General features: G+C 40.2%; 1 protein-coding gene across 1 annotated transcript in view; it reads left to right on the top strand.

Moving 5' to 3' along the window:
- The window catches only part of PHACTR1 (phosphatase and actin regulator 1), a gene marked incomplete at its 3' end in the record, with an annotated part of 313,329 nt that overhangs the window by 283,797 nt on the left and 14,865 nt on the right, over positions 1–14,667 (top strand). Inside the window, 1 exon segment of the mRNA XM_084283119.1 lies at positions 12,803–12,858. Within this exon segment, the coding sequence (XP_084139245.1) occupies positions 12,803–12,858 (56 nt within the window).

Genomic DNA, 14,667 nt, shown 5'->3' with positions numbered 1-14,667 from the left:
CAAAATTCCCTCCCCTTGACTTCACCGCAGTTGGATATGCAGGAAACAACATAGTATCACAAAAACAGGGCACATAAGTCTAGGACAGTTATATCGGTCCTGGTATCTCTAGGCATCTGAGTGGGCCCTGCAAGGAAATCCAGGCATGGCCTATGGCATGTCAGCAACCACGAACAAGCATACTTGACTTGTCTTGCACACAAAGCATTTTTAAATAATAACTCTCTTCAGCCCCTCTGCCTGAACACTAGCTAAATAAGCTATTCAGACTAGTAAGGAGCTCAAAAAACAGTCACTGATTTAAGACAGGATCAGGTCTCTCTCATATTTTGTATTTCGTTTCTTTCTCTTTGTTCAGCAACAGCTCTAGGAAAAAAAAAAAAAAAAAAAAAAAAAAACCAAGAAGGCTACTCCTCTCCTCCCAGCAGCTAGACTGATAGTGAAGCAGGTTTTACTTTGTCAGGAGGAGCTGCATAATATGCAGGCAAGAATACATGTACCTGATATTAGTTGGAAACTAACACTGGAGAAACTTCAGTAGGCATTAAACTGAGCCCTCAAAGCTTCAGGGAAAAATTGTAAAAAGCTGATGTCATACTAAACATAAAAAGACAAAAAGACTGCAGCCTATTTGGCATATCACATATGCCCCTCTGGAAGTGTTTTGGTTCATGGGTTTGATTCTGTTTGTTTTGAAGTAAAGAGTATCTGCCTGGAAATGGGATCTTTGCTACTTTGGAGATAATTGATTCCTGCTGCTAATTCCTTACATGATGTAATAAGCCTCTTTGTAACTTTCCATTTGTTTCACTATGGAAGTACTTATGAAGCAACAAAAAAAGAATTTTCAGTTTGTGGTCCAAATTTAGCCTCTGGGTAATTATCATCTCAGTAACTGCAAGAGAAGAAAATGCAGATGGGACAAGGCTTCTCCTGAGGAAAAAAAATATCTTGTTGTCACATTTTCAGACCACCAAATTTAAACCTAAAGGCGGAGATATAACTTTGAGCAAATTGTGTCTGATGTCTTGTCAAAATAACAACCATGCAGTTTCCTAAGGCATTTTTCTATATATTGTAGACAGGTGAACAATTTCTCTTTGTTGTTGTGGTCGAACTAGCCGTTCTTGGTATTTTCTGGTGCAGCATGATGCACACAGATGCTACAATTTAAATATAAATATATAAATATAAATATGTATATGCACATATGGATTTTACTAATGCGGAAGTAGGTCCTAGTAGACACCATCTAGAATGAGACGGGTTGTGTCCTTGAACAAAGTGGTAATTTGGATAATGGGCAAATCTCTGGGTAAGGGTGGTGAGAAATGAAGGTCTCTAGAAAGGTAAGAACTAAATTCGCAAGCAGTGATGCAGATACAGAAAAGCATGTGCAAAGATTCAGTCTGATCAGCAGATAGCCCAGATGTAGATATGACCATTAAATGGACAGGATTGACCCAGATGTCTGCACTGCAGCTGGCAATGCTACTACTGGGGAGAAAGGACAGCTTTGTAACCTGCTTTAGCAAATATGAGCTTGTAATTACTGTCACAGTTACTGCAAGAAGAGTTTTGTCTAATAAAGTTGGCTGAATAAGGAACTTTTTGCATTTGGAACAAAATAAGTTAGGAAGGGAAAACTGAATAAAATCAGCCTGGTGAAGAGTTATTTTTTTATTATAAAATGAAAATACCATTTCAGGTCAATACCAAACATTTTTAATGTTTTTGGTTTTTTACTTTTTTTTTTTTCAGTAGTGTCTAGTAAATTGTTTTCTCAGCTGAAACTATTCACCAAGTTTGACCTCGCAGATAGTTTTATGACCTCCTGAAACTTAATTTTTTGGCAATTTGCCTGTTTGTCACAAATGTTTCACCCAGCCCTAATTCTTAATCTCTGGGTGAACATTTTGCAGTAATTCTTGGCTCTTTATAAACTAACCTGCCTTTTATACAGTTGTGGGAGTCTGAAATGTCTCTGGCACAACATGGTTAATCACACTTAAAGCTCTCAAAATTGTTCACTTCCAGGAATTTTCCACTTCAGTTGCAAGGCAAAGTGTGGACACCATGCTATTTCCTATTCACCCTTTCTCCCAGAAACTGCATTGTAGTGGTTTTGAATTGCTAACACTGCCAACTTCAGTTATAAAAGCATTTCTTTGGAATTCCTGTATTGTGAATGTTCCAAGTCACTGAGTGTTTTAGCTTTTGATTCATTTCTCAGAAAGTAGATAAGTTTTTGACATTACCATACTCAAAGTGCCTGTTTGGAGATTAATTGGATTTGTGGAGTATTGTTCATTTGCCTTTCTTCATGCTGGTGGTGGTAAAATGACCTATAACAAACCAACACAATCTGGGGACATATATGAGCCCCCGGTCTCCGTTCCTTGAGTTGTCTGTTGTTGCTGCAATAACAGAGGAGACTTTTCCATGTTAGCCTTAAAAGTGTTGAGCCTGCTGTCAGCAAACTGGTGAAACTCCACTCCAAAGCTTCCTTCCTTAGAACCAATATCTTTTTGTATTTTGGATTGAAATTCATCACAACATTCACAAATTAGTTGGACTGCCAAGCAAAATTTTCCAACTTTGGTTGCTTATGTGTTTTAGCTTGGTGTTTTTAGGATTACAGTTGTGCTGGTACCTATGTAAATAAAAAGAGTGCTGTTGCTTTTTTAATTAGGCAAAATGAATGCTGACAGTGCTAGAAGTGTAGGATAACTAATAATGAACAGGCTACGAACATACAGTCACTGTGCTGTATATGTATACACCATATAGACATGATGGTCCACAAAGGCCCATCAGGAGGTCTTACCTTCATGCTAGCTGAATCAGCTAGAGAAGATGGTCCTTCTGTTATGTACTTCAGCCATCAGCCCTTCCTTGGAGCCTGCAACTGCTTCTCAGCATAGGCAAAATTTAAGCCTCAGGCAGCTGTAGATATCTCAAAGGAGGACCTTGAGAGAAGAGGGGCCCTGGGAAAAACCAGTGGGTCTTAGAGGGTCGTAGGAGGGAGTAGGGCTGTACTCCCATTCTCAGCTTCCCTCCATGGTTCCTTTCCTGGCTCCACAGATCTTCTTGCCTAAACAGTTGTTTTTTACCTCAAATCCCAAGGCCACCATGCATGTATCAAGCCATGTTCACTCGTGTGAGCTTCCCTGAGCACCAGGAGCTGGGGCAGGGTAACACACAAAGATGGAAGGGACTTTGTTATTCAGACTTTTGATTGGACATTGCTCTGCTTTTAAGAGTGTAACTTTTATGATAATAAGCAGCTATGTGTTGGGGACTAGAGGGAGACCCGCAATTTCTTTAAAAACACCAAGGGTGGTCACAACTTCAATCATGTCAGGCTTGGTTGGGTGATAGAGAAATAGAGGGGTCTGGGCCTTGTCTCAGGCCTGTTGTTTGGCTGAATTATCCATAGGATAGTCCAGGAAGCTCTTCAGCGGCAGAAGACTGAGGACACCTTTACAAATACAAGACTACTCCTCAAAACTGAATAAGTGCAGAAGTCAGCATTAGAAGCCTACAAACACTAGTCTTTGGACAAAAGGCGTGTTGAATTTAAGCAGAAAAAAATAACTTACTATGAGGAGTGAGGCAAATAATATTTGTAAGGTTTAGCCTTCAAATCTTTCCTTCAAAAAATATATCTTTAAAGCACTCTAGTAAGCATGTTTGTTCACAGACACAAAACCACGGAACTATGTAGAGAAAAGATTCTAAAATAAGCACACCACCAATATGCTTGTAGGTGGCAAGCATATGTGTTCAGTTCAGGCTGATTTTCATGATGCCATTTTATTCCTTATGTCATTAATGGAATAACCTTGAATTGTGAATTATGGTTTGTAAAATCAGCTTTTGGTTGCATAGTATTACTTTTGGAGAAACGAGTGTCTTTTCACAATGCTGTACTGAAGGACAATCAATAACATCTTAGAACATTTTTTTCTTTATTATGATGAGTCCTAAAATCCATCCATTTTTTCTGGCACACTTTAGATTTTCAGACAGCATTTAGTATATTTATCCCTCTGGATTTCTAGTATTCAAAAATAGCCCATTTTTATTATTCCAAAATACATTCTTGAATTAGATACATAGTAAGCTCCCTCCTTTAAAAAAAGATTGTTCTTTCTTTCCTATCACAGGTGTTAGATGTTTTGCTTTTGAGATTAGGGATAAGAGATTTGAGAATTAATGCTACAGAGTTCATATGGTGCAACTATTTTAATTGTGCCATGCTCTTGTTGTTGTTTTTTTTTTTAATTAAACTTTTATGATACTATTTTATGTGAACAGCTAATGTGTGGCTAAAAGGTTTGATGGTAATGAAACAATGGTAATGAAAGAGGAGAAGTTCCATTTTAGAGTTTGAGGTGTGAGATGAGCTTGTGTGATCTTGCAGTGTTCAATGTATCAGTAAGCAATTTGCAGTTAGTATTACTGATAGGGAGGCTGAAAGCTGAATTTATGTGGCTGGTACTAAAAATATGAGGCTTTATCTTTAGAAATAAAATGTAAGAAAATAAGTAATTCCCTGGGAAAACGCAGATGTTTGCATTGTGATACTGCTTTCCCACTTGTAAAGGGAGCTTCTCTGGAATCTCCTCCTGTGATCTTATGTCAAATTGTGTGTGTCATTATTCAGACAAGTATAAAAGGGTGTTTCTTCTCAAAGTTATAGGACTACGCAGTCATTTCTTTATTTTTTAACAAAATGCAAAGTCCATGGACCATGATGATTCTGCTTTATCTAAGTATTTTAAGGAAATGTGTTTTGCATATCATAGGCAAGATTTTAACTTTATGCAGGCATAATGAATTATCAGAGTCTACATTTTTGAATATGATTCTCTTTACCCAGGAGATCTAATTGATCTAATCTGGGCAGCCTGTTCTTTCTTGGGGAGCTTTCTTTGGGAGCTTCCCAAGAGTAAATCAAAATCAAAATATATCAAACCTTCGGTCAGCTGAAACAGAAAAGAATGCATTGCTTTTGCTGTGAGTCAAGAATAGATTCACATAGGCTAAAGAATGAAAAAACAAATTGGTCACATTTCAAGTTTTAAGCAAAGGGACACCTTCACTATTAATATTTGGATATTTTTCACTATCCAGATATTTGACCAAGGAGAAAAATTGCTGATTATTTTTTCTAAAAATCTTCACAGCAATCTAGACTAGGTAGAGCTTTAAAGTTGCACTGAAGCTGTTTCTCAACACAAAATCTGGGTTAAGCATAATTTTGGGGAACACTGAGGGACTGCTTAGAGCCTAAATTAAAATATGAACAATTTCAGTGGAAAATCTGATTTTCTTGCAGAGCCCATTTGGATACATGACTGCAGACATATTATAGGAGCTGCCAATCAGTTGGTTCATGTGCCAGACTGCTTGGTATTTCTTGTGGTGCACTAGGAAGAAGCGCTGAGCCGAAGCGCTACTTTTCTCCTTCAGAACATGGGACTGTTGTAGCTATCCTGGACCAGGTGATGCAGCTCAGGGAGCAAACTGGAATGCCGAGGCAGCAAAACCAGTAAGGAACCATCAGGAAGTACTTTGATCTTCAACTGATACATACCAGTTGCTTTTTTTTTTTTTTTTTTTTTTTTCCAAAAGCAAGCAATTTCTGAGTCTGTATATTGGCTCTGAGTATGCTGGCTAAATAGTTCTCATCTAAACTCTCTCTCAGTAGTGCTTCATCCATTTCACCAGAGGTGAGCAGGGGTCTCTGCCCACTGTGGTCTGCTCTGTTCATTGCCCCAGGCTTCTTTTTAGCTGCACAAGTACCACAATCTCGCAGGGGCTGAATGCTCAAAATCAACAGGGAAGTGGAGAGTAGTCATTACATGGCAACTGAATTGTGTCAGACTCCTCATGGTTTTATTGCCTTAATTTCTCAGGAAAAGAAGTTATAAGAAGTATTAGCATGACAGATACCAGGAGACTTGTCACACAGAGAAGAGAGCTTAAAGGAAGAGATAATGTATCCTACAAATTAGCCATCATCTTAATGGACTCTAGTACAGGAATTTTAATGGTGTAAAAGTCTTATAGTTTCCTATTTGGGCAGGGATTTTGTATTTAATATGCTTTCAGTTTATTCACTCATTGATAAAGCTGTATTAATCCCATTTTATAAATCCTGTTAGGAGGAAGATAGTTCTCTGTAGACTCTTAAGTCTGGCTGGCAGTATCTGGGCTGGTAATTCAGGGAAGGTGAACCACTGAGCTTACAGATATTTTTTGCTCATTGTACAGTGGCATAAGGAAAAGAAGTATTTTTTTCCTGCCCTCTACTAACAGTTAAAAGGCACAAGCAAATGCAAGCTTTTCTTCATTTTTGTCCTCCATTTTTCTGTACATGGCATGGGAGTAGAAAGAGCCCCTGGTAATCTGTACTTCATCAATACTGCTTTGCTATCAGCATTATTAGTAGTGAAGGCAAGCTAAATTAAGCAACAGTAAGACACTTTACTGGCATCAAATTTTCCTCATGTCAAATTATATAACTGATATAAATCAGTGCATTTCTGCTGGCGTCAGTTGTGCTCATTTATGCCAACTGAAGAGCTGTACAACAAGTAGTTCTTTGTAGCAGCTGCCTTCTCATGTGCCCAGCTCTGTTTTACTCCTCTCTTAGAGCAATCTCTAGGGTGGTATGAACCCAGATGCACCTGAGTAAAAAGATTTGCATCTAGAGAATTAATTCAAGAGGTGCTCCAGAGGTTATGTCCCACTGTGTTCAGAAGTTACTTTATGTCAGAGTGGCATATGCCATAGGAACAGTCTGTGAGCATGTCTGGGCTCCAAAATATTTAGGTGTTGCCATACTGCTGCATGTCCTGTTGTGACCACCCGTAACCTATTTGCCTATCAGTACTACTCTTGGGTTGTACATGCCAGATGTCACCACTCAAGCGCTGCAGAACTTCTGTGTTCTGCCTTTTGAATCTACAAACTCTCAGAGTTAACAAGCCTGGCAAGTAAACAGGGCATCGTTTTCCAGCAAGCCCTGTTCTGTTTCCAGCCATTATACCATTATACTTACAGATGACGCCATAATAAGCTCTTAAATGTTCTTGACCTCTGAGCAGAAGCAAAGGGTAATTCCTGATATGCAAAAAGCACTGTCCTGGTGCTGGCTGGCATTAACCATCTCTTGCTCAGAACTCATCTACAACGCCACAAGAGACTACAGAGGTAAAACCCATGACTCCTAGTAGGGTGACATCCTAGGCAGCCAGGAGCACCTCGCTTCGAATGTGGCAAAAGGGCAGGAAGAATCTGACTGTAATCTCCACAGCTAGTTGGCCAATGTCCTGAGAGCCTTCTGGGTATGACCACGCTGCAGAGCAAGCTAAGCATCACTGTGTGGGCTCTTAGTTCAAGTGTTTTCTGTTGCCTACATAGTTTTACAGCCACTTTTTCCTTTTATCTTTTATTGCACACACTGGATACTGTCACATTGAGCAGGAACTTCCCGTTCTGAGTTCTGAGTTTGCTGTGCAGGCTCCAAACAGTAGTATCCATCAGTGAAATTGCTGCTTTTCTGACTCTCTGAAGTGATTGCATCTCCACCAGCCAATGCTTTAAATCAGTGGCAGTTGACTTTGCATGTGATTGTCCCTCCTGCCCCCAAACTCCTACTCATCCATTATGATATGCTCAGCCCAGACAAGTTTGGAAAAAAAAAAAAAAAAAAAAAAAAGAAAAACAAAATGCAAAGCCCTTAGTAAAAGATGAGTGTTGTATAGTTGTAGTACAAGTAACGTGGTATGTTTTGATCATGCTTGGAATTAATTCAGAAAATCAAGATTCTGTGTCGTGGTTTAACCCGGCCGGCAGCTAAACACCACACAGCTGTTCACTCACCCTCCCCCCTCCCTCTCTGGGACGGGGGAGAGAAATGGAAAGTGAAGCCCGTGAGTTGAGATAAAGACAGTTTAATAAGACAGAAAAATAATAATAATAATAATAATAATAATAATAATAATAATAATAATAATAATAATAATAATACAATGATGATAATAGTACTACTACTAATAATATGTACAAACAAGTGATGCACAATGCAATTGCTCACCACCCGCTGACCGATGCCCAGCCTAACCCCGAGCAGTCCGGCGCCCCTCCCCCGGCTAGCCACCCCTATGTATTGTTTAGCATGACGTCAGATGGTATGGAATACCCCTTTGGCTAGTTTGGGTCACCTGTCCTGGGTCTGTCCCCTCCCAGCTCTTACTGCACCCCCAGCCTGCCCGTTGGCAGGACAGAGCAAGAAGCTGAGATGTCCTTGGCTTGGTATAAACACTGCTCTGCAACAATTAAAACATCGGGGTGTTATCAGCACTTTTCTCATCCTAAGCCAAAATGTAGCATTCTACCAGCTACTAGGAAGAAAATTAACTCTGTTCTAACTGAAACCAGGACATTCTGTGAAGTTTATTTTTATAAATCTGAGCAATCTGTTTTATTTTTCACTGACAATCTCAATCTCACTTCAATATTATTTTTTCAGTGAAGTCCTAGAAAGGACTTGATATCAGCATAAATCTTAGGAAGGCTTGTTGGTTGGTTTTTTTTTTTTGGAGGAAAACCTTTGTCAGTGTATTTACAAAACCACTATTGACAATATTGCAAAAATATGTGAAGTATAAAAGAGACAACATTTTGCAAAGCACAAATTACATGAAGCAGACTTCCCTATTCTCTCAAATACCTGATGCTTATTGCAAAACTACATGCATGGTACAGTTAAGCATGCTCGCATATAGTAAAGTGTGTTTACATAGGGATTTTAAATACAGAAAGAGCTGTTGAAAGGCTGTTGCTCCTAAGATCTGCTTTTTCCTTGGTTAGATACTTAGGCTCCTACAGCTCCACAAAACAACCAGAGTTGCTATTCTGATCAGTAGCAGCACCATGCATGCCACTTGATTCTTACAGTTTTCATAAACACATATTTTCTTTGCTGTTGCATCAGGTTCTGCCGACTCATTTTCCTCACCTTTTTCTCCTGTTTATTCTGATTGTGTTGCTAATTAGACACTTGTTACCTGACCTTTCGCCTCTTGACAGCCTCATGCAACCCCTGTGATGTTAAATGAAAGAAGGCACAGCAGCAATCCAGCAATCAAACCACTGAAATCAACCTCTGCAAGCTAGGTGGGCTTCATTAATATTTTTATTATAGGCAGCACAGGAGGGAAGGACAAAGAGTGGAGGTATCACACCTAGTGTTTGCCAAGATCACAACAGTGCACTGGAGATGGTATATTGAAATTTGGTGTGAGAAAAAATGAATCTTTGCAGCCACAGTAACAAAGAAAGAGCTGTTTATATTTCTTGATTTGCAGTTTCAGTACCTAGTTGTAATATTTTCAGAAATGGTAGTGTTAACAGCTGCCCAACATCTGGCAAAGCCAAAAGTTAAGAGGCAAAAAATAAGAACTAAAAGGAAGCAGTTCTGAGGAGTTAGTGGAGTAGATAGTAAAGTCCAAAGATTTGGGGGTGGAAGTCACTGTGACAGCAGGAGAAGAAATGAAATGGAAAGAGCAGGAGATGAAGAAAAGAAATAATTGTGAGAGCTTATAAAGGAAGGGCTGGAGAAGGGGTTGGGTTTGCCTGATATGCTTATCAGGGAGGGACTCAATAAAGGAGCGCGATCAGGCTTAATCAATCCAATAGGAGATGGAAATGGGAATGGAGAAGCAGTTCATGGAAATGAAAAGCAGACCTTGGTACTGGAGTCCAGGCATCTCCGGAGCTTCTGTTCATTACCTTCTTCAACCTTCAGCTGTGCTTGCTCTGTAAAGACTGGTCATGATTTTGTTAAACCACAGTTACCTTATCTCTTCCTACTGCTTAAGTCTTGCTATTAAAAATGCTTGCATATCTAAGAGTCCAGAAATGATCTATAACCCATGACTGTGGATAATTTCAGATATCCAGACTGTATCTATCAAAAATATCATGGCTTTTTCTGCCATGTCATCATATCCCTTGAAGATGATGGTTATCATTTAGGCAGGAGCACACTGCAGCCTGAAAAAAAGCGGATAATAAAATAAATCATAAAATAAACAGATTCTCAATGGGAAATACAGGTATTTCTGGTGAGCTTTCATTAGAGGCCCTAATGGGTCTCTTGGAGAAGAAGCCCACAGTCCATTGGTGTCCAAGCAGAACAGGAGTGGGGAATACATATAATACGGAGAGCATACTTGGAGAAAACCCTTATCCTCATGTGTGGAAGCAATGACACAGTGAAGTCAAAGCTTTGTTTAAATGCTTCTACTTCATAGCAGGTACAGGGAACTAAATACGTGGAGGACTTGCTCTTTTATGTAAATCATTCATGTGGATAGATAAAACCTCTGCCTTTTGTTTGAAATGCTCCAGTGTGAACTATTCTCACCAGAACTGTAAGCTGAGTCTTTTAATCATCGTTTTCTTGGGAAAGGGGAGGACTTTTTTGGAAGCCTTCTTTTCAGGCTGATGTCTCCTTTTGCTTGTTGCATTATATTTGTTTCTGTAGAAGCACAGCTGCATGCTGGGTGTCTGGAGTCTGTCCTTAACATTCCTCTGACATATCCCCTTAGAAGCGTCACAGTGTGCTGTATTAAAAACTTTACATAGTACAGTTCCTACTGTGAGAAACACTCCATAGCCAATAACTTAGGCTCAGGCGAGGATCTCAGTGAAGTAGTAATTTATTCGCGATTGCAATGGTGGGCGTCCCACAAGCAGGAGCACACCTACTAGTTCCATGACACAGTTTATATACTTTTTTTTTTTTTTTTTTTCTCTCAAAGACTGGGACCCTCCTCTGTTTCCCCATTGACTGGGTAATCAAAGTTCACAACCTGTCCGATGGTCCACAGACAATACATAGCTTTCAGTTGCCAGCCTGTTATAAGTCAAATTTCGTTTGACTTTTATACTCTTTGAGGTGGCAATGTTTCTTACACAGTGATTTCCACCTAATTGCTCTAAGGATTCTGGTTGTCTGCATTTTACAAGGTTGTCTGTTAAGCTTTCTTATCACTGCAAGCATATCTCAATACCACACTCCTTCCCTCTAAGCAATGTAACTCTGCAAAAACAACATTTTTATTCCCACACCGCAGACGTACATAATGGGGCTAAACTTGGCAACCTACTCTCCTTGATTCTCATGTGCTGATAGAAATAAGGTGGCTTTAATCTCTTCTTAGAACTGAGGTGAAGCATCCCATTAAGTGACAGCTACTGTATGTTAAGAACAGTAATAGCAAGCACTGAAATAGCCCTTCAACGTACTTCGCAGGCATTCTTTACTTCTGAATTAAGGCTGAGTTTCTGTCACTATCAGCACTTCTCCAATGAGGTAAATGTTCGATCTGCCATGGCAAAGAAACAGCCAGTCACTCCAAATTCTCTGATGGAATAGAGCCATATTCTGTTGTTTTGTCTCAGTGGTGCAAAGCGGTGCCACAGGCAGTGTGGCTAGTGTCATCTCTGCTGGTGGAAATCATCAGGATGTGTAAAATTAGGTGCCCAAACATCTGCCTTCATGCAGGAGGTAAGGCTGCTACACGTCATGTGCTTCAGCCTCATGCACCATACACAGCGTGAGGGCTGTCAGAAGGTTGCTCTGAGCGAAGCAGGGGTACTGAACTGGTGCACACATGAGCTCCTGGCTCTGGAGAGGGCTGGGGATGTGTGCACAGTTCTGAGCAGTGACCGAGCTTCTGAGGAGCCTTTGTCAGACACCCCTTGTCCAGCCCAGTGTCAGTGGGCTTCTTCTGGGCCCTGATGGGTAGAAAGCACTGGTCAGAGAAGAGGAAGCCATGCAGCCAGTGCTCATATCACAGTTCCTATCGGAACCTGGTACCTCACAGGGCACCTGATGAGCCAACTGGCCGAGCAGTTGGTAAACAGAGAGCAGGACCCCAGGTTGGGAACTTCTCTTAACAGCCATGTCTGAATGAAGAGAAGGCGCTGTCCTGTCACTGGCACTGTTGATAAAACTCATATTGACTGGGAACAGAGTAGGAGCGGACCCAACAGTGTTGACTTCTGATGTCATCACAGTGGTTTTCTTTGTTTTCCTAATACCCCTTTGTGCTTCTCTCTCTTGCTTCGTATTCTGAATATTCATTGTTTCTGCACTCAGGGCCTCCATCTGTAATGAGATTGTGTTTGTGGTGACTCTGTTGTACAGGTTGACTTACAAGTCATGCTGATTGTTCATCTTAAACTTTAATACAAGTCACGAAAGGAGGAGGGAAGTGAGGGTGTGGAGGAGGAGGGCTGCTATTGTTCGGCCCTTGGTGCTGCCAAACTGTACCTTGTTTTTTCTGTGGACCGCCTGCATATTCAAACACTGTTTAAACAAACTGGGCACAGTCAAGAGGCTTGTGAGAGGGCAGGCAGAGGGTTAGCTGGGTTTTAGCTGTAAATACTCATGCGAGTCAGGAAGCAGGCATGAGAGGAAGGAAATTAAGTGAAGACATCTGTGTAGCTTAGCTCTCAGCAGCTCTGCCTGGGATAGGGGTGGGAGTGCCGTGCCTAAGATGACATAATATAGCTTGTCTTTCATGGGTTGAAAACAGAGGAAACTGTGAAAGCGAAACATGGTCTGTGTCACACATGGTCCAAACCTATCAAGTACATAATGGAGCAGTGTCAGTGCTTTCTGCTCTGCCTTTCACACCCCAAAATAACTCTTAAAGACAGTGAGCCGAGGAGGATGTGATATGGTCCAAAAACTGATCTTGGGCTTTTTTCGCAGACGACTGAGCCAAAGGCCGACTGCTGAAGAATTGGAGCAGAGGAACATTCTGAAACGTAAGTCCTGATACTACTGACATTTAATCTGAATCCAGCTAGATTGCATTAGTTCAGATATATATTGTGTGTGTGTTTTATAAAACATCAGCTATGCTGTATGTGCATCATGAATAACGATAAGGTGCATCATAAATGCAAGAAGTGTGCAAGTCTATAGCAGCATTTATACCTGTAGAAACAAGTCATTAAAATCATAGTCGGTGAATGAACAGTCAGTGAATGAATGAACAGCCCATGGGAATGAAAATAAACACTGGATCTTTTTTGCAAGTCCTGTTCCAAACAGAGGGTCATTATGAAAAAACTTTTTATGCTGCTGTCACACAGGCATGAACATCATGTTATAAGTTAGTAAAGCCATTAGAGCATGGCTTGATTAATTTTCCTAAAAACATTCACAGCTATCTTAAGACTTAAGCAGAATTTTTATTTAATTCAAAAAATAAACTGATGTTACTTGGCATAATTCCCCTGAAATGTTCCCCTGAAATTCTTCCTTTAAATCAGCCAAAAACTTACTGGTAGACCTTCAAAATATTAAATGATGTTTTAAAGAGACAGACTAACATTCAGAGAGCCTGAGCTGAGTTAAGTTACTAGATACATTGCCACCAGTTTCAAGAGAAGCAGGATTGACTCTTGCACAAATCTTGTAATCTCATGAATGAATAGGAAAAAAAATGACAATTTCTTATTCTCATTGAAGTGTTTGAATGTAAAAAACAAACAAAAAAACACAACAACAAAAAACCTACAAACTGTCTATCAAGGTGTTGCTTCTTTGGAAATAGAGAACAGAAGAAATAAGTTCTTTTAAAGTTAGCATATCAATCATTCCAGGGAAATTTAAAAAAAGTGAATACAGAAAAAAGTATTCCTGACTGGTACCTTAAAATACCATAGTGTCTCCTTAAGTAGGTCCATAATTTGCCTTCAAACAACTGCTACCATCTATTCCTACCTCCCATTCCAGCAGCTGGAGAAATCAGTCTTCAAGAGGGCAGAAACAGGGGAATTGGTGGCATATCCAGTTGTGATTGCCTTGAGGTGGGTTGCAGAACAGCTGGAAGAGGGGTGGGAGCATGCAACGTGACTCGACACCACGTTCAGGCAAGGGGGGACAGAGATCAATTCCATGGGCAGCACGTGTTGTCATCCTGGCTCTGGCCACCAGCATGAGCCAATACATGTCATGCAGCGCCTGGCACTGGTATGTGACCAGTAATCACAACCCTGGCACTGGTGAGAGTGGCTGTCAGTAGTTTGGGGTAAGTGCGGAGTGGGTCTCGGGCAGCTGCTTTGGTTGCAGTGTTTGAACCAGCATCAGCAGAGAAGTAGCATCACCAAAGCTGGGTGCATTACAGAGATTCACAAAGGTCACACTGCAAAGTGCTGCAGTCACATAGGTGATCCAAGTTGTCTTGTAGTTCAGGGGAATTATCCCGAGTCACATTGGTTTCCTTATCAATTGAAGAAAGGCTCCTAAATGACATGGATGTGTTTGAAAACATTACCCTGAATCCAGAACTATATTTTATTTCCTAAATGGAATTTTTGTAACATGGTTACTTCCTAAGCACAGATTTGCCCCAAAATTTCAGTCTTGGTAGACAAACAGCTTCATAATTACAGCAAAAAGTAATGTAGTATTTCCAAGACATCCCAACTTTTGGTGAAGTACAGCAGGACAAGGAACACAGAATTAAAATAGTCTTAATTGATCTTAAAAATACACAAAAATGTTCCACTTCTGAACAAGTAAATATAAATAGTGTCTGTTCTATACAGAATTGTTTCATGTCTTTC

Source organism: Netta rufina, assembly GCF_964035555.1.
Source record: "Netta rufina genome assembly, chromosome: 2".
NCBI lineage: Eukaryota > Metazoa > Chordata > Aves > Anseriformes > Anatidae > Netta > Netta rufina.
Note: the sequence above shows the minus strand (reverse complement) of the source record. Positions and strands in the feature narration are given on the sequence as shown.